Below are 21,026 nucleotides of genomic sequence, written 5' to 3'. Positions count from 1 at the left end.
TGTTATAATGTTATTTGAAGGAAAAGTTTAATTTTTGGGCCTCCCTTAGACCTGTCTTCAAACTCACTCTAAGGTACACCACACCACATGCCAAGGTGCAGATGTTTTTTGTTTTTTCTTTTGCTGCGCATTGGCAGCCCATATATATATATTTGAAGAATAATAAATAAATTATGATTTGAATTGCTGAAGATGTAATGTTTGTACTCTACGTCCGTATATGCTCCATGTTCCATGCTTACAAAATCTCAGCTGCAATATTTTTTTTTACACTGGAGAACGCATTTTTTGTTGAGTTAGATCTTACACTTGTTTTTTACTAATTTTTGGGTGATGAATCTAGAAATGATCCCAGTTTTTTGCTATCACATCCAGTTTTTACTATACAAGGTACCATCTATTCTTGTTAAAAAACATACAAAATTTTACATACAATGTAAAAATATTGAAATAATAACTTTAATGTCCTGTTTATTTAATTTTATTTTGTTCATGCAAAGGATTTATTGTTACTCTATGACATTTTTTTTACAGTAAAACTTCTGAAAATTAAGCTAATTTAGCTAATATAGCTTTTCCTGGAATGTTTTGGAGTGTTTAGTTTTAGGCACCTTGATGGTCATATTGCAACCAAGCATTTTGTAGCTCTCCAAGAGTTTCTGGACAATTTCTGTGTAATTATTTGCAGGTGTGTTTCCAAGAAAGTCCTCGACAATGGCTTTGAATGATAACCAAGCATACTTTTCAACTTCTGACATTGTCCTAATAAAATGTTCATCATTGATGAGCTGCCAAATCTGTGAACCATCAAACACAGCGGCCTTTATTTTTTCAAATGACTGGCTAGGAAATGCCAAAATGAGGTACTTGAAACAGTCTCCATCAGCTGGCAAAGATTTAACGAACTGCTTCATCAGACCAAGTTTCGGGTGCAGAGGCGGGAATATTATATTCTTTCTATCAACAAGTGGCTCATGTAGAATGTTTGAATAACCTGGTTTTAGGGCATATTTTGGAGGCCAATTCCTTTCCACCCAATGCCTCTCACGAGCTCTGCTGTCCCATATGCACAGATAATAGGGATATTTGGTGTATCCGCGTTGCAGACCAAGAAGGAAGCATACAATTTTGAGGTCAACACAGATGACCCAACTGTGTTGGTGATATTGCAACAACTCAATGACTCTCTTTATGTCTGCATATTCTTCACAAAGAGAAACTGAATGGCCAATTGGGACTGACCCAAATCTATTGCCATTGTGAAGGAGGACACACTTTAAGCTCTGCTTTGAGCTACCGATGAATTGTCACCATTCAGTTGAGTTATAGGTTGGAATTTCCAATTCCTCCATTAAACCAGGTATGTTATGGCAAAACCCAAAGCCACTGTCAGTTCTAAAGTACTTCACAAATGCAATTTCTCTGGTTCGAAAGTATGATACCTTTGTTCCTTTTACAAGTTTTCCTTGCGCAGTCTTGATGTTAGGAGTTCTGAAGCCTTCTTCGATAGTCACGTGCCAAATCACTCAACTCATGCTGATCAAATTCCTTACGAACAGAGTCCTCTTCAATTTCAAACTCTTCATTATTGTTGTCACCTAGTTCATCACCCTAATCATGTTCTTCAAGAGAGGGTAGAGTAACCTAAACCGGCACTTAGATTTCGTCTGAATGAGCCACTGGGCGTATAGCCGATGGTAGACTAGGATACTCTGTTACTTTTGTTTTTCTTTTTATATCCTTTTCACTATACAAAAGTAACAGTCACTGAAATGATCTTCTGGATCTCGCCAAACCATAGGTATACCAAATGGCATCTTATCACGTATTCCCTTTGTCCACATCCGTAAACACTTGACACACTGTTTGCAGACCATATGAGGGGACTTATCTTGATCACCAAGTTGACCTTTGAAATATTCCAAATAGGCTTGCTCTAAAATGTGCTGATGTTCGCCCATTGACTGGGAATAGTGAAACTGCCACAGATATAAAAAAATGAATCAGGGTTGTTTAGGCACTTACGACAAGAAAAAGCAGAGCCAGACATGATCTGAAAGAAAGGAAATACGTGTTTAAGTAGAAAAAGTAATTTTGCTTATTCACTACGTAGAGCAGCACACAACCTCTGACCACAGTCTGAGGTCTTGCGTGTAAATGAATAGCCTATACAAATCCACGCTACAGTAATTGCATTAATATAAGCAGTAGAGAAAAAAACCTGACGTGATAGAAGAAAACTAACTGCATTTTCAGAATTAGCATACCTATTTTAGTGTAAATTAGCTTAAAATTGAAGTCAACAAACAACTTGTTCAAAATTGTTCCCCATGGAAATTTATGGGATTCTGCTTTAAGTGTGTAAGAAGCGTGACCCAGACAGCACTGCTGATGTAGCAGTCCTCCTACTCAATAACATATACAAATGTAGGCCAGCACTGTCCACAATACCCACACCTGGTGGCAAGCATATCTAGGTCCATACAGCACATAACAGAAGACATGAAGAATAAATAGGGGTAGCAGTGAGTGATTCTAGTACTATTCACTGCCACCAACTGTGAAATGAGCAGACATTGGTTCTTTAAGGACCAACAAAGCTGTGCAAATGAGCTGAAAATCACACGATTTAGAGCCAGGGCTGAACCTGCTCTAAGAACAAATACATCAAGTGTACAAGACGAGAAGTGCTACTGCATAACATCAAGACACATAATATTCAGAGAATAATATCTGGTTTGTAGTAATATTCAGTATTATTCAGTGTCCCTATGTAAATATTGTCATCCTTTTAGAAGCAGTAACCAAAACAGCAAAATACAATTAATACATTTTACACATATGAATTAATCAGGACTATGTTGCAATATACAAGACAATAGGCAGCTAAGCAGAAAAGCGAGCTAAGTCAAGTGCCTGATGAATACAGGGAACACATGAGATCTGTGCATCCTTTAGGGTGACAGGGATTAAAAGCAGAGTAATTCCCTTGATTTTAAGGTGGATTGACAGGAATGCATACATCATTACAATTCATAAGACATTGTATTTGATTTAGATTTAAAGGTGCAAGCAACTGGACCATCATTCTGTTCTCATCTCTATTTCCTAGTGAATCATTGATGTAAAAAAATTTATGTCTATTTCAGATCTCCTATGCTAGTTCAGGTCAGTGGCTCATGAAATAGTGCAGCAAGCAAAGATGACAGGTACAGCACTTTTATCTGCAAAACCCAAGTCAGCAATGGCAGCTCCCTTGTTTTTACTCAGGCTTCCTTAAATGCAACGTCACTATTTCTTGTTACTGTTAACAATAGAAGATGTCATTGGACAATAGAAAAAGTTGTTATTGAATTGCCAAGCCTGCTGTGTCCTGGTGAATAAACTGAATAACTTTAGTCCTCATATAAAGCCTGACATTTCCGTGCCGCACAATATGTATAATAATACCGACATTTGCAAGGAATTTTTCAAGACAGGGAGAAGAATAATTCATTTTAGTAATAGGCTCATTAAATGCATCTGTGAACTTTGACATTGCGCAGGTACAAGCAATGGACGTTTCATAACCGCTCGTGACAGGCTCTATTGAAACAGCTCCTTAGAAGCTAATCACAATAATTTTTTTTGCATAATTCGTGCCTAAACTTTAAACCATAATTCAAAGGCAGCATAAAAAGCACCTGAGACAGTTATCATTAATTTTTCATGTAATACTCCATTTGCTGGCAGAAAAAAAAAATATTAAGTCATTTTATTAATCGTAATTGACTTGTACACATAAAGGAATGTGCCGATGGTTCTGTATGTCTGATTTAAATTACTGCAGGATCAGAAGATAGCTGAAGGAAGGTCATTAAAATAATGGGCTGCCTATATGAACAGAGGACCACCATAGTGCTTTGTGACATGCCGCAATATGGAAGAGACAGTTCCTGTAAGAGATCCAATTTATAAGGCAACTTTATTTATAGATCTTGTGTAAAAGCAGAAGATTTATGTCAAGCCCAAGAGAGACAGAATGCTGGGTTATGTAAAATAACCTCTTCAAAGGCCATCAGGTTATACCTCCAAAATTAAGAAAAATCTGCTGCAATATATTTGATTAAAACAAGGGTAAAATAAGGTGAAGTTAGTGCCCCCCCCAAAGAAAAAAAAAAAACTGAATTTATCAGGCAGCAATTAGCAGCTCTGTGTTTTCTGTCAATGCACAAGATTTCCAACACACTTCCCAGGGTTCTGGCAAAATAACCTACCCTGTTGAGATGTCCCACGCTAGTGATAAAATTGAATCCTCTTGCCTAACCCTAACCTATTTCTGCCTGGTACTTAAGCTTAATTCCCCTTTTTTACTTTGTGACCTAATCCCTCCACTTGTTACCACAACCGACTGTTCTTGGTGCTTATCCTTTGTTCCTAGTCCCTAAACTCAAGCAGTAGGTATTCTACCCATAACCTAACCCAGGGGTGGGCAAACTTTTTCTGTCAGGGGCCACAATCTGATATTTGCTAAGGGAGAGTTGGAGGATTGTGTGCAGTGACACAGCCCGGCCACTCTCCTATCGCGGATCTGAGCCTGTGATGGTGCCTGTGACGGTGTGCAGCCCGCCTACCTCCATGAGCCGGGATACAAACGAGGGACGTGTTCCCTGGCTTTGGCCGGTGCGCCCCCCCAGAGCCGGGGACCACCCAAAGGGCCGGAGAAACAAACTTTTTGGCCCGTAGTTTGCCCATGCCTGACCTGACCACATAAACTCTACCTTTTGAATGACTTCCTAACCTTAATCCACCAAGTAGGACATTATGGCAAGTAAGCTATTTTGATGGAACACTGGCCAAAATGTGAAAGTGAAAGCTCTGTGTAAAAGAGAAAACAGGCATAACAAACACTTATATATATATAAGTGTTTAATCCACTCTGTGGATACTTTACTCAAAGTGCTAACTAACAGCACGACTATCTAACAGCACTGGAAATCACCTAACCTCCAAGTCACACATTGGTAGAAGCAGAAAGGAAATCCCCCAAAATGGTGCCACAAACACTGCTGCTGCCAGCCACATATTCAAAGGGTAAGGACCCACAAGCACCTAGGAGGAACCAGAATAATGTACCTACATTTGTTAATTTCTAGGGACGCTGCAACCTGGATGGTGTGGATAACCTGAACAAACATGGAGGGATATTAACAAATCTTACTACCTTGTTTTTGCCCCCTCCCACCCAAGGCAACTATCTAACTTTAGTGTTATTACTTATTAAATAAGGAAACAGAATCACACAGTGTGCATTTGAATGGGAGGTAGAGGTAATTCTTCTTGTGTGTGGAAAGGCAACCAAAGAGACTACACATTTTCACCATACTCCGCTAGTAGTTCAGGTGTAAGTAACTGAACTGGGAGGACTTGAAATATGCAGTGCAGTGCATATTAAAATTGTACAAATTCTATGGGCAGCAAAAAAGGGGTTCAATTCAAATTGAACTGGCAGGCAGACTGTGTTACGGACAGCAACACTTTGTAAGTGGCTGTGTTGTTTCCCTGGCAGCCTTGCCACCCCTAGGCCATGCCTATATTGGCTATGCAGAGTAATAACCATTCCAATACAAACACATTTGTCCTGTTTTATCCCTTAAAAATGCTGCAAATTTAGAATAACATCTTTTTTTAATTCAAAAATTAGTATGCTTATAACTTTGTGTTTGTTTCAACAGCAATACACTGAAATACATCACAAATAAGTATCATCAGTCCAGAAAGGCCTGGAGCCTGAGACTAGTAAAGGGATAGCGGTAGAGCCAGCATGACTGGGTGAGAAGGCCGAGCTGAGTAGGCTGGGGGTAAAAGTTGTTTTGAGTGTTTAAAAAAGGATAGATGGATAAGGTAAACAATGGGTGAAAAATAAATAATAAAAGGGAAAACTGCAAGAGGTCAGATTTTAGGCAGTAAAGAAGAAGATTCCTGCCCTCCCTCTCTGTTGGTTGGATTATTGAAGGTGGTTGAGGTTGAGGTCAAGGGGCAGTGCCTGGAAAATTTTATAGTACGGTATGGAGAACCAACTATGGTATGGGGTCTTCTAAAATTGTGTAATTTTTCAGTAATTAGGAGTTGTGTTGGTTGGGGATAGTTGCGTATTTGATATGTTCCTGAGGCAGGGGAGTGGCTCCTGGGAGCCTGATAAATATCAAGGAGCGCAGACCCCTGGGATATGGTGGTGACAGAGTTTAAGCCCTGAGGACCTGCAACTTGTTTGTATGGATACGTGATCAAAAAGCTCTGTCACATTAAAAGTGTGAAGTTAGTTGTCAAATTTGCTTCTTAGTGCAGGAACTAAAAAAGGGATACTGGCACATGATCTAGAGGGAAGAAGGGAGGTCTGGGATTGAATTTGGGTAATCGAGATCATAACATTTAATTTAACATTTCAACCTAGTTCAGAGTGAATGCCACCAGTGTTAATATTTAACAATGACAGTCCCACAAGATTCTACATTACTGCTGGGCCCTCTAGAGCAGAAGGCAGCGTAAGACTGGTGGTGAGTTGCAAATAGTGTTCCAGGTTGCCATTGCAGGGATATTTCTCATTTTACCATAACCAGTTGAGGACTTACCAACCACTGGTTTCTGATGATTTATCAGAGAGAAGACATTGCCATTTCTCACTCAATATGGTGAGCACTTTTCAGCAACCTAGTAGCGCAGGCCACTGTCATATGGTTAGAGCTCAACTACATTGGCTACACTTGAAGAACCACACATTTCCAGTGCAATCTGTTGGACTCAGTTGTCATTTTGCTATAGCATCTTTGCATATCACATGGAAAAGCTATCCCCTGAGGGTCAAATTCTCTCACAATCAACCATTTACGTCTATATTTTGACACTTTCAGTGTCATGTGTAAACTAACGATCACAAAGCAAGTTTTATACAAATTTCATGATCTGTACTATTTAGTGGCAACTCTAATATACATTTATACAACAGAAAAGAAGATTTAATTCATGTCATATTGAATTTATAAAAATGCATGGCAACTGCTGCAGGAAGCAGATATGCTTTTACTTTTTGCTTTGAACTTACAGTGAACCCAAAATCGGTTTAAAAATGTAAAAAAAGAATGATTCGTCTCCTATACACAAGGTAGCACATAGGTCTTTGAGTTGAGGGTTTATAAGCCTAATGTACATACATTTTAATCTATAGATTTTGGTTTATACAGTAAACATTGAATATGGTACTTAAATGGTAAAGAACTTTGTGCTCATTGCATATGCAATATATTATAATGAGCTTACATAGATACAATACAAATCTGTAAATTAGGCACAACATGGGATAGGCAGACTCACTGACCAATAGGTTGCTAAAGTGAAATTTCTAAATAAATCCTTCTAAAGGTAACCAGTCAGGAAGAAAAGCTTATACCTTTACCACTTGTGAAGCAATAAATACCTCTTTCCTTTTTTTGGAAAGCATGCAAAACAAGAAAATACATAACAGCAAAAAATAATTCCATACCTCTACACCAATTAATCCAATAATATAATATATACATATGAATATTTTGCATGAAGTGCAACTAAATGCAAAAATATTTTTTTTTTCGAAACAGGGAGGGTTAACTGAACTGCTAGGTTTCTTTCTTTTCAATACAGGTTGTCCCTGGGTTACATACGAGATAGGGACTGTAGGTGTGTTCTTAAGTTGAATTTGTCAGTTACTGTATAAAATCCCCACTGTGAGGTAATCACAAACAAAGCAAAAAAAAAAACGTTATGGAGCCTAGGCATTCATTAAGTTCTGGAGCAAGCTGTGCTTTGATATGCAAAAAGAAACAACTGCAGATTTTGTCCTGGTCATTAAAGAGTTACAAGATGTTGCAGAACAGCAAAAGACTTCTGCAAAATCATGCAAACTGCCCCCTCCTTTCATCAAACCTCTGTCCTGTACACCAGGGAGCCATGTTTGTATCTAGGAGTTGTCTGTATGTCAGATGTCCTCAGGGACCACCTGTATATGTCTCCTTAGCAAGATATCACTTCTTGTCCTGGATATTCAACAGATTCAACAGAAAATTATACAGTAGCTTCCCAATGTAAAGGCGATCTTTTGGATAGTTGTCAGGGAAGATTTTTCATCTATTCCTATTCCTGGTTGTAACTCAAATTTTTGATTTGCCCTTACTTTTATTCTAAGTGATACCGATGATCAGGACAAATAAAAAAAAAAAAAATGAATCTTCCTTAACAGGGACATAGATAACAATTTAAACCTGTCAGTGGGGCTCTCCCCTCATCACTATAAACCTACAAAAGGAGGCTTTACTTTACTAAACTTGTCAAGTCCTGACAAAAACAACCTTTTCTGGACCTGAAAACTTCCTTGTGCATCTAGACAGGTGGAAGGCATGTATATTATATGTATATCCCAAAACAAAAAATATTCTTTGCAACATACAATATAGTCAATGTGAGCTTAGTTATGAACAGTGTCATTTGGCGCAAATGGAATAATGTTTTTTAACATATGATTGGAGTTAAAATTGTGAAGCATTTTATATTGTTTTAATGCATTGTTCAGCTACAGTGAAAAAAGTCAGACTTTTTTTCCTGACAGTATTCTTATCTTCAAACCTTCCTTTATCTCACCATTTTCAATTCACTTCCTAAAATTGCAATCTTTCTACTTACTGTAGTCTCTTTTCATTCAATTTCGAAATTCTACAAACCACAGCATTAGCATTTTATCTACTAATATTCAATGCAGTCACCTTACAGAATATGCTGTTTCTAACCAACTATATTTTTGAAATCTTGGGATAGGGTTACACGACTTGGCTTATGCAAGTCGATCATTTTGAGTGGCAGAGCACTCGTTGCACATATGCTAAAAAGCACAGGACATGTGCCTCTGGCAGTTCATATCCTCACTGACTGTGTCACTCAACAGGGCTCCAGATACTTTCGCAATCTGCAGGACATGAACTTCTGGCGCTACATATACTTATTGCAGGGCCTCAAAGTTATGTAATAGAGCTTTGTATGAAATACATTCAGTCAATTATCAGCCACTAATAGAAAGCATGATAGGGCCCATCCTAATATAACTTTGGTATGTTTCCCTAGAACAGAGGTTCTTCAACACCAAAATTTGAGAGCCCACACACATTTGTAGTGTTTCTGTAACAGAGAGCAGTAAATGAAGTAATAAACTATTAAAAATGAGAGTTAGAAAATACCGATACTCTTTGATGGGAAACAAGCAAATTTGATTTGTTTAGTGAAGCAGTTGCAGTTACATCTAATAAGGAACATACACAATGATTATAAAATGACATGACTATTTTTTTTACATCTGAGCTTCTAGCACTACATTTAATGGGTTGATTTTTTGGTCTCCTGGACAGAAGACCAGGGGCCAGCAGCATTAAACTGAAATTAAAAAAATCCAAAATGTTTTGTGAAAGTTTTTGTATTTATTTCTTTGAGTAAAAAAATATTTTTGTCTTGTAAGCACAAGCAAAAATTTTAGTTGTTAGGAAAAAAGTGTCCCCATTGGAAGATTTACCTCCAATTCCTGTTCTGGTATCAGCTCAAAAAATTGGAGTATTCCTCGTTTTCAGTCATAGTGACAATGGTCACTAAGACAAATTAAATGTTTTTGCAAATGGAGACCCTGAAAACAGATCTGAAGGAATGAGGATGGCATCTGAGAATTATAAACAGTGGAAGGAGAAAGGGCATTAAACTAGAAAAGTGTTGGGAAGCTGGACAGGTCAGTAGGTGCCTGAGGGAAATGAATGCAGAAAACCTGTTTATTGATTTACATAATCTGATGAAAGACATATAAGGAAGGTTGTGGGCAGGAGAAAAAAAAAAAACTTTAAGCGGACATGCTGACAGATTGAGAAGCAGAGTGATGATGAATTGCTGAAATAAATTTTGACCATAGAAAATCTATTTTTTTCTGGGCTAAGCTATTAGTATTAAGAAATACTGTCGTTCTATGTACATATATTTACAAACCTTACATGCTTCTTTTTTAATCATTAACACAGATTGATAGGGATTATGTATTCTCCTTAATATTGCTATATCTGGACATTAGCTATCAAGTCTTGCCCCATATGGAGCAGCCTAGCTAATGCTACCTGTTGCACATTTCCTAATGGCTTTCATTTTAGTCCTGTTCGGGACTCCTGCTGTGCTAGCACTGAAATGATCTGAGAAGAAAAGATGTGAAAACAAAAATAAACTCTGACACAATAAAAGCTGTGTTCTGTTTCTCTGCTGTACCTACAATAATAAGCTACACTTTTAGTTAAAAGACATATCTGTGATTGTCAAAGAAAGTGATTTGTAAAATACCATTACAAAGTCCCCTTTATTGGACGTATGGCCACAGAAAGATGGCAAGGAAGTTCCTGTGAAAAGACCATTGTGTTTGGTCAAAGAGACAATACATGTGGACTAAAAATCACTCCAATCTAATCTGAAAGGGTATAGTTAGCTAGATTTTATGGACTGGCTAGATTTATAGTTGTTAAACTAATTCCCGAAGGATTAATAATACTTGCACCTATTTTTGCAAAATTTGAGGTTGTAAATGTTCTACATGTGGCCACCAGTCAAGGTGAACCTCTTACTAAATTTGTAAAGTAGCAAAAATTTACTTGAACTTCCTGCGAATTTCGGCAAACCGATTTTGCGGACCAATCGGAAGTTCCAGGAAATCATTACAGGAGGATTCCTGGGGCTGTATTCATTCATGCAGCCCAGGCAAACCACCTGTGTGCGATCCCTGGGCACTAGAGGGTAATTAACCTCTAGTGCCCTCTGGTTAATTTACCTCTAGTGCCCTGGGATTGCACACAGGAGTATTCCCAGGGCTGCATGAATGAACCGCGGGCTGTGGCTGCATTCATTGATCAGCTCAGTGTGCGATCCCCAGCACTAGAGGTTAAATGGGGACAAGTCTCCCCATTCAAAACCTTTAGTGCTCTCTGATTGGTTGAGGAAAGGAAAATCCTGATGACGCTCAAGTGTCATCAGGGTTTTCCTTTCCTCAGCCAATCAGAGAGCACTAGAGGGGTTAAATGGGGGGACTTGTCCCCATTTAACCTCTAATACCGGGGATCGCACACTGAGCTGATCAATAAATGCAGTCGTGGCTGCATTCATTGATCAGCACAGCTCTCGGAACTTTTTTTTTTTAGAATTTTTTTTTTTTTTAGGGAAAAAAAAAGGGGAAGTTTTCTAGTTCTGTCCCTACAATCTGCCAACTGCAAAATTCTTTATCGAGCCCCTGCAGTAAATTTGCAATAAAATCAGTATACATACATTAGCCATCTGCATTCCTGGGTAATAGGTCAGTTAGAATTTTGAAATCCTTACCCATCTCCAACGTAATTTTTAAAATGTATGTAAATCCTAAATCAGCTTGTGAGTATGTTTGGCTTCATGTCTAAAATGTGCACTGTTATGTGAAGTAAATCTTCTTTGAAAATCTTTTGCAAAGTTTCCTACCTGGAGACCCTGCTATGAACAGTATTTCATGGTTCAAGCTGACATCATTAACCCCCAACTTCACAAATGGCAGATGTGTTGTCAGCTTGTCATGTGCACTCCTTCTGCTGCCTGTGTGGGAGGCTGACAGTGCTTTGTCACTGCCTTCCAAGCAGGGCTGTGCATCTCCAGGTAAGAAGTTTTTCAACTTATTAATAAATAACTATTTGCTTAAAAAGCTGCATAAAGTAAAGCATGGTGCCAGACATAATGAAAAGAGGATTTGGTAATGACTTTTGGTTTCCTTCAAAAAGATACTTGTTTGTAGTTAGTAATTTGACTTAAAGTTTCTCCTCATCCCTTACACAATTATGTATTAAAAATAATCTGAACACTTGGAATTTATTTTAAAGCCACTTCCTCATTATTTAAATTCTGGAAAGTTTGGTGATTTATTGCTTTCACCATATTACTATGCTTGAGATATACTTTTAAATGCAAATGCTAGCAATCCTTCCGTAAGGAGTTTATTGTCTCACAAAAGTTGAGCGTGTGTTTTGGAAAAATACAAAAGGTCTTTGTGAAGAAAATGTAAAATTCAATCCATTATTAAGGAACCACTGAGAGAATAATTTGCAGGTAGGTATAAAACAGATGCAAACGCTATGGTTTATATAACCTTGGATAACATTGTAACCTTTAATTATTCCTTAAGGTAGAAAGGAAAATATTGCCTCATTAGAAATACATTGTGTGGGTACTAATACGGCTCATGACTTTTAGGATTTTGCATTGTGAGCAGTGCTGATGCAGCTAGTATCTGTCTTGTGGAAATGTAATCTCATGGTGCTAATTGACTGTGACATAGGTACAGAACATGGGACAACTTAAGCATGAACTTTGAAATAGGTTACTATTTGCTAATTAGGCAGCAGGCATAAAAAACAATCATTCGTCAAACTATTATTTGCTGAGAAACCCAAATGGAAAATTCACCAGGCTAAAGAAATTGAAGTAGATGGTGAAGGAGGACATAATGAATAAAAACAACACAGTTTTTAAAGGAAAAGAGGGGAAGTGGAGATAAAACAGGAAACATAAATGTATGGAAAAAGAATGTGTAAGGCTATGTGTTTACATGGTGAACATCAAAGCCTTAGTATAAATACATCATGTTTACAATTGTACTATTGTAAGCACCCCGTAGCACTGCTGTCCCACCTCACTAGACGTCACTTTTGATGGACAGTGTGGCTTTGAAAAGGGTTAAGATAGTCCAAAACTGTTCTACTGATGGAGCTGACAAACTGCAACATATATGCCAATTCTTCTTGCCCATAGTGTCAAAAAGGCTTGCTCTGCAGTTTCCACAATTTCTTTGGAGATGATCTAAAATTAGCCTAAATCCAGAAGTCGATCCAACAATGCAAACACTATAGAAAATCTTAATGATCATGACCCTCTGTACTCACATTGCACGATCAGCTGAACCAGGGCTTCTCTTGGCTTGACATTAAATCCATTGTATTGACTGGTTTGACACCTGTATGTTCCTGTCATTTCTCTGGACACATTTACAATCCTTAATATTCCATCATAGCTTTCCATCTGCATTGATCCATCTGGCATCGGAACCTCTTTGTCAGCTCTAGACCACATGATAATTGGCTTGGGCTTTCCAGAAACTTGACACTGCAGTTCTATCGTATCTCCCTCCCTGGCAACCATTGGAGATTTGCCCTTTGGAACGGTGAGGTTTGGTGGGACTGAAAAAACAAAAAAACAAAGAAATCATTTTTATTATTCAATTGCTTGACTAATCAAAACAGAATATTTCTGGCTAACTAAAAAAATAACTAAATTTATTACGAAAAAAAGTAATTGTGTCCATCTTGAATCAACAGCACACATTGAAGTGAACAAGTACAGTTATATGTACTGTATTTAGACTGAACCTGTAAAAGTGAAGCCTCTAAAAAAGCCATCACTGAAATATAAAAAACCTATAGAACTGTGTTAGATTAGGAAATCAGAAATACTGGGCTGTGTCGATGGTTCAAACATTTTCCAGAGCTAACTCTGCATGATATATTAATATTTTTTTGCAGTGTTTGGAAGGCATTGTCCTCTTCAATATATGGGGAAATGACTCCACTATGCATATATTTCACCTAAGCTTTCTTACCAGATTCGTCTCAGTCCTTCCTCCCAATGTTTAAAATGTGGCGTCTTGGAGGCAGATCTGTATCATATGCTGTCAGACTGCCCTTAAAATATGTTAGTTTTTGAGGCGAGTTGCAATGCATGCACTCCTAAGGTTGGTAAACTATTTTTCATTAACCCCTAAATGGGCAATTTTCGGAGAAGTGTTGTTTCATGGTGCAAGGGTTGTCAAAGGCTGCAGGAAACTTTTGATGATAATTTTTCTGGTAGCAAAGAAAACTACTTTCCATAACTGGATTACAGCAAAAACTTGCACTATTTTTGCAAAAACTGTGGTTTGTTTTTGAGATGGAATGGGAAGCTTCTCTGGACAAGTAAACACGGGCAGAGGGTTTTTTTGGGAGTATGGGAATCATACATAGCTACATTATCTTTGGATACGAGAAAAATAGATTGCAAGACCTTTGAACAAACAGCATGGTATGCCTATCGTCTTTTGGACAATGATCCTCCAGTTGTTTGCAGATTGTTGTTTTGTTTTTTTTATGCTCTTATAATTTGTAACACTAGCCATATTTGATTGTAACTTTGTCAACTAGCGATTCCATTGTCTGTGATATTTACTATGCAGCAACCTTACTGTATTTGTTTTGTTTTGCATGTTGTATTATTTCCTCTCAAAAAGTGAAGCCTCTATCACTACTCAAACACTTCGAGAAACAATGAGGTTGTCCATCATTTTAATAAAGAAAAAGGCTCAGAAGGAGACATCACGTTTGACTTATACAGGAAAGGATGAGATATACCATACATGTAAATAATCCCTTTTTCCTTTTTTTCGATATACTCTTCACTGTTGCCTTTTTCTTAACTGTAGCTTTAAAGTAAACCTACACTCCCCATGCAGGACAAAGAAGATGTTCACCTAAACCCTAACTTGTGGGGAAAACTTTTTAAAATTTGACTGTCCCACTGTAAAGGTTTTTTTTTCACCTATGACACATATGCACCATGTGAATGGTGTGTGAAAATGTCACTGGGACAGAAAGGCATCAATGGGAGCATTAGTTCTAACTTCATTACTCAACCAAAAGTTATTTCTCATTGCTTTTTGTCCTAACAGAAATGTTCCCCAATGAGAACAAAGCCAATAATAAAAATCTGTCAAGGGCTCTAAACTCTTTGAGATATCGAAATAGAAATACAAATTTTGTCTAGAGTTTGACTTTAACTGTTGCTCTTTACAATTGTACATAACCAACCTCTCCTTCACCCCTTTACAAATGTAATTGGTCACAGAAAGAAAATAGAGGATGATCTCTCCTCTGCCCCTTGTGACAATGCTGGGTGTGTACATGGCCAGTTACCAAGAACCTTTGATAGTGTTCTTGAAAGCAAGGCATTGTGTCTCATGTTTTACCATACTCAAACACCAGGGGGATTATAGGTGGTAAATACCCCCATGCCCAGGGGTTAAACAGAATGGAAGGGGAGGGAATGAAAGCTAATTATGTGAAGTCTTGTAAAGGCATCCAACAAAACTAAGCAAAGCACAGGTTCACTTTAATGATCTATTGCTTCCAGCAAAGATATTTGTGATTCTCTTTCATAGGAGATATCTCTGCATCTGAAAACCATATAAATACTTGCAAACAAAATGGAACATCAGACATAAAAAACAAATTAATAAAATAATAAAAAATGACTATTACTTTGCCTCAACTCGCAACCTTTAAAGCCATGCCACCAATTTTCAATTTACTTGAAATTCAAAGCATGCATGCATGCCGAGAAGTTCTTTTTATTAATGCGAGGTGCCTCAAAGCATTGGACATCAGTCAGATTTAAAGGAAAAAAATCACTTTGGGTTATTTAAAAGGAGCTGCTAAGCTATTATTAGAAGCTTGCCTTCAGCCATTTCTCATGTAGAAAGTGCATGGGTCAGTGACTGGGAAATCAGCGGGTGCATGAAGGAAGGAGACTCCATGTATACAATCAGCATCAGTGCAGTATACTTTTAAGTGTGACTAGCATATCTTCCTGCTGCTCCATCCCAGCTCTCCCAGCAGGTGATGCTGCTGTATTATGGTTTCCTAGACCTAAGCAGCATATAGGCTGAACAATCATTAAACCACAGCAAATTAACATGGAAAAGCTTTCAGTTCTGGGAAAATACATCATGGTCAATGCTCAGACATGAAAAGATTTCTTACTCTTTAGACGATTTCAAGCAATGGTGCACAGTAAACCATAGTGGCAACCATCCAAAGTTAAGTAAGAAAAAGAACTTGATTAGATGCCATCATCGGTGTAAACACGCTAATCTTGTTGCAGTTATTAATTAAGGACAATGACCTTTAATGGACAATTACATGGTAAACTCCAAATGATTACTTTTTTTAACCATCTGCTTTTCATTCCTTTAAGACGGGGTAATAATACATGTTATAAAATTCCAAGATTCATATGGGACCAACATAATATACAATAAATGTTATGTAATAAAGGGGTTCAAGGAGAAAAAATAAGAATTGCCAAAACAACCAAAGTCCCTATTAAATTATGGAAGCAAATTGTTTGTTATATGCCACAATACTCTTTCTTTTTAGCACACTTTAAATAAGTGATAGCAGGGCCAAAATGGGAGGAAGCCAACGTTACTACCAGCAGGTCTGTAGGAAACCTATGCAAACATTGATCTATTTATCTATTTTTTAAGGTAAATTTATTCAAACACGCCTATTAAAATGCAATGTGAAGAGCTCTGAACACAATGGGCATTATAGAAACCAATCACAAATCACTCTAGTGAAGCCACTTTAAAACAAGATGCATTCCATAGCAAATCTATTTTTCCTTAATTTTTCTATCAGAAACATGGAAATCTATTACCTTCCAAATATTTCTTTCTAAACATTTTTCCCAGGTCAAAGTACATTTCAGGCTTTCCCTGTTTATTAAAAACACTCCATCACAATATACTGGGGGAAACAGCCGTTGAACTGTCTGACAGCATTTTCTTGTGGACAAGGGTAATACTTGATTTCGGCAAGAGAATTAAAATCTGCACATGTGAACATAATACTTGTGATTTTGCTATTTTTTTTTGTATGTTGATGTAGCAGTTATAGGACACTGAATGTACTGAAGACATATGTAAAGGTAGAAAGGTATGGTATGGTAAACCCTAAAATCAAGTTGGGTCAGAGGCCACTCTCTTAATAGAAAATCAAAATAGTAAATAGGAAAAAGAAGAGGTTTTGTAGTGTATTTTTCTTTACTATTTTGATGTGATGAAGATATGCCCAAAAAAACTCTTGCAGAACCACCTGACATGCAGAAAGGAGGGCGCGGTTGTTCGTTCAGTAGACAAACCCATAAAGCATTGCTGCATCAGTGGACTTTTATGGCACTAGGACTGCTTGTGAAAAGGGGGATGAGTCAAATACAATTCATGATGTTTTTACACATAAAGCATCATTTTCTTCATTGATAAACTATCTATAACTATTATTCCTACTATACAAAAAAAGAAAGTAAATTGAGAGAGTTTAGGTTGGCTTTAAATGTTAAATGTGTATTGGAAGAAAGAAACATGTCAAGAATAGTTAGGCTCCTTTCACCAATGCAGCTGCAAACTGAAGATAAGCCACTCCCAGGCCAGTTCATCATCCGGAGGAGGAAACAGAACTGCGTGGCCAGAAAGGACACGCCACTTCCAGGAACTGCCCTCTACCCCGCCGTAACAGCAATCACCTACATAAAGTGGTTCCCAACCTCTCCCACTGGGTTGAATAGAAGCATTTGGGAGTACAGATGAGCCTGCGGTACAATGCTGCTGTCAATTGTCCAAAAGTCTAAAATGTGCCTTATTATTCTAGCAGTGAATCAAAGTCAGACTAAACTGCATAAGGAAAGTGACATCTAATATTAAACATCATTTCAATTAAATATGTGTTAAACACAAGCACAGAAAAGACTTTGGTGGCATTGTGAACACCACTGGGCCATTCAATCACAGAAGAAAAAACACTGTAACCCATTACATAGAAATATCTGTTGAAAATAAGCACTGGGGGGTTTTCATTCCCTGAGACATATTAAGCTTTGTAATAGGTGGTGCTGTCAATTGTGCAATTTTCAATTAAATATTATTTCTAAAAGCCTCCAATACTTATGAGATCTGAGTATTACACACAGAGCTATAATGACAGCTTTGTGTGTTCCTTAACCTTTTGTGGAAATGGCAACCAAAAATACCATCACCTTTTCATGGGAAAGCAAAGCACTGCGTAGTGCATGTCTGTGATAGTGTGTTCCTCTATACAGTGTATGTATATATATATATATATATATATATATATATATATATATATATATATATACACATACACACACATACATATATATATACACACACACAAACACACACACGACTGCTGTGTGAAACCATAGGAAAATAATCTTCATAGAACTGTCATTTTAAAGAAGGGCCATATTATACTTGTCAACAAAAAGATATTCCTGAAAACACAATTCCTTCCAGCATGTTCAAATCAAAACCTTCACTATAACCTGCAAATACAGTACAGTATTTCCTTCAAAGCCTTGTATAGGCAAATTATTATTGTCATGTATAAAAGACATATTGGCATACTCTTGGCATTTAGAAGGTGGTATTGCTTCCTTTTAGTAGAAACAGTTTCATGTAGGAATTTTCCACACCTGCACACCAGTCTCTGACATGACAAAAGTCATTCATTGCAAAACATTAGTGGGTTACTTTGCATAACTTACCCATTTAAACCTTTCACATTTCAATTCAATTGGATTTAAATCAAGGCTTTGGCTAGGTCAGTACATGAAGTCAAACTTCTTCTCCTATGGAGGAATAGCTAGGGTGGTTCAGATCATTATTGTTTTGAAAGATCCATTTCTACTTGCAAGCAGCCACCAAAGCATAAAAGCATATTATAACATACTGTCATTAGCAAACTATAAATAACCATAAATACTATAACCTGTAAATTGGGGAAATCCCTTGATTGTTTATGCATGTGCATCAACACCAGCTGGTTCAGGAGTTACTGACTAAGCCTCAATGATCAGCTCTTGGACTGCATTTGCTTAATCAGTTTTTGACAAATTAGCAGTCGTCTGAAATCTATGCTTTTAAAGAGTTTTTATTTTTACTTACTTTACTTACTTAAAAGCTAATTTCAAATATTACTCAAAAAAATTAGCAGCTGTTTTAAACCAAACATAACAACGCATATATCAATAGCGTAGTGAACATCAGACCCTAATGTCTGAGGTTACAATTAGGTTTCACCTGTATATTACCTAAGGATTTTGATCATTGTTACCTTACCTTGATTTTTTTCATGTGACAAACCTGAATTTTCATTCAATTATGCAAATTATTACACCAAGTCAATTATTTGTGCTATTATTTAATTATCCAGGCACAATTCTGCCTAACACGAAGCTGTTTTCATGCAAAAATATTTCCAGTATTACAGCAATGAAATTTGTATATTGGCTAAATTAAACAGTACCAAGACATGATATTAGTTTCACACTAGATATCCATTTTTATTATCAACAGTATAGACACTGATCTCTGCTGGTCTCCCAGGAATGGTAATCGATAATGAACAATCCAGACCTGTGAATGCAGACGATCATAAAATCATTTTTATTGAATTTTTAGAGTGATTAGAAAACTAACTACAGTTTTGTGAAAATTTTAGTAATGATAAACAATGTACAGTAAATGAAATCAAATTTTTTAGATTTTGCCACTAAAAAAATGAATTCAAAAGTGTACACTCAGAGAACTGTAAAAGGTGATAAAAGTAGGACAGAAGAAGGAGGGGAAGGATATTCGGCAAGAAGAAAATTTGGCTGGGAAGGCCAGCAACCAGATTGTTGCAAAACATGAAGACCTCGGAGAAGAAATGTTAAAATATATTATCCAAAAGATGCGTCTAAGTCTAGACCTAAAACTAGTCTAGTCTAAAACTGATCCTTTGTGAAAAAATAATTGTAAAAGCTTCTATGCTATGTTTCTATTTTTTTGTAAATGTCTGAAATAGGTTTGCTAAAACAGTTGGATTTAGAACTATTATATCTTTTAAGAATACGATTGTGTAGTCCATATTACAATAACTCCTATGTATTGTGTTAAATCAGGGAAGGGCTAAATCTCTCGTTAGATCCTGATTTCTATTGGCAAAATTTTCCCCCAATTATTGCCAGGAAAGGAAAAAACAAAAATCTCTCAAAAATTTTTTTCTAATTGCCATTTGCGCCTTCCTGTCCCAGCAACAAATGAACTGCCTGTTTTTTTCAAGGAAACAGGAAGTGAGGGAAAATACCCTCGATTAAGTCATTCACTGCAGTAAAAACCTTATAAAAGAGATTGTATAAATCCCACCATTAAAAGAATGATGAGTTTATTCTACCCTTCAAAATATATCATAGAGACAACTAAAACAATTTGCATTTGCAGGAAGTGATCAGAAATTGCAGCTGCTATTTTTCCATCATTACAGGTTACTTTTGACTTATGGGCAAAGCTAGCAACTGTGATGGGGAAAGCATTCCAAAATAAAAATACAGAGGCCGGACTGAAAAGCTAAGGGGATACAGGATGCAAGCTGAGTAAAGATCATTTAATATGTCATAAGACATTTAGAGTTGGCTTTCAAGAAGTATTTGCAGAAGCTTTTGCAATGGCTACCTACATATTAGACAATTCTTCGGTGGGAGTATCGATCTTAGTGTCTTTTTCCCAATCAACTTAATAGCAGGTTTAAAACTGGAAAAGAATAAAAGAATGTAACTACAGGAAATAGTTTTTTTTTCCAGTAGGTATTCTTGTAATTCTTATGGTGGTATATTTGTATGAGTTTATGATTTTGGTTGAAAGCGATTGCAAATGGTAAAACATTTGTTTGCAGTGAAGAAAGCATAGAGGCGAGCAACTGATGTTCATCTTGGAGGTATTGTAAAATGTGAATTCCTTTAGGGGAAATAAAATAGCCTGTTCTGTACAGGCCTTTGTTGAGTCACCATCTAAAGTTCTCTGAGGAAATACCTGCAGGGAAATCAGGGTTGGTAAAAAAGAAAATAAAGGGCTTGGTGAGAGAATAGTGAACAATATTATTTAAAAAAAAAAAATGAAAACTACAAAGCCTAGGAAAAGTACAGAAAAAAAAGCTTAAATTGCATTGCTCACATTCAATCTCGAGGTGTCACAGCAATTTTTTTGCACCAGTAAAGGTCACAAGTCTCCTAGATAAAATGATGACCAGCTTCATTCCAACCCATGTCCTCTGAGCCAAAGCTCTCAT

General features: G+C 37.0%; 1 protein-coding gene across 1 annotated transcript in view; it reads right to left on the bottom strand.

The window, feature by feature from the left end:
• The window catches only part of MDGA2 (MAM domain containing glycosylphosphatidylinositol anchor 2), a gene marked incomplete at its 5' end in the record, with an annotated part of 377,702 nt that overhangs the window by 57,813 nt on the left and 298,863 nt on the right, over positions 1–21,026 (bottom strand). The window contains one exon of the mRNA XM_072428049.1: positions 12,978–13,271. Coding sequence (XP_072284150.1) covers positions 12,978–13,271 — 294 coding nt within the window. The remainder of the gene's footprint in view (positions 1–12,977; positions 13,272–21,026) is intronic.

This window comes from Pyxicephalus adspersus, chromosome 12, assembly GCF_032062135.1.
Source record: "Pyxicephalus adspersus chromosome 12, UCB_Pads_2.0, whole genome shotgun sequence".
In the NCBI taxonomy this organism is placed as follows: Eukaryota; Metazoa; Chordata; class Amphibia; order Anura; family Pyxicephalidae; genus Pyxicephalus; species Pyxicephalus adspersus.
Note: the sequence above shows the minus strand (reverse complement) of the source record. Positions and strands in the feature narration are given on the sequence as shown.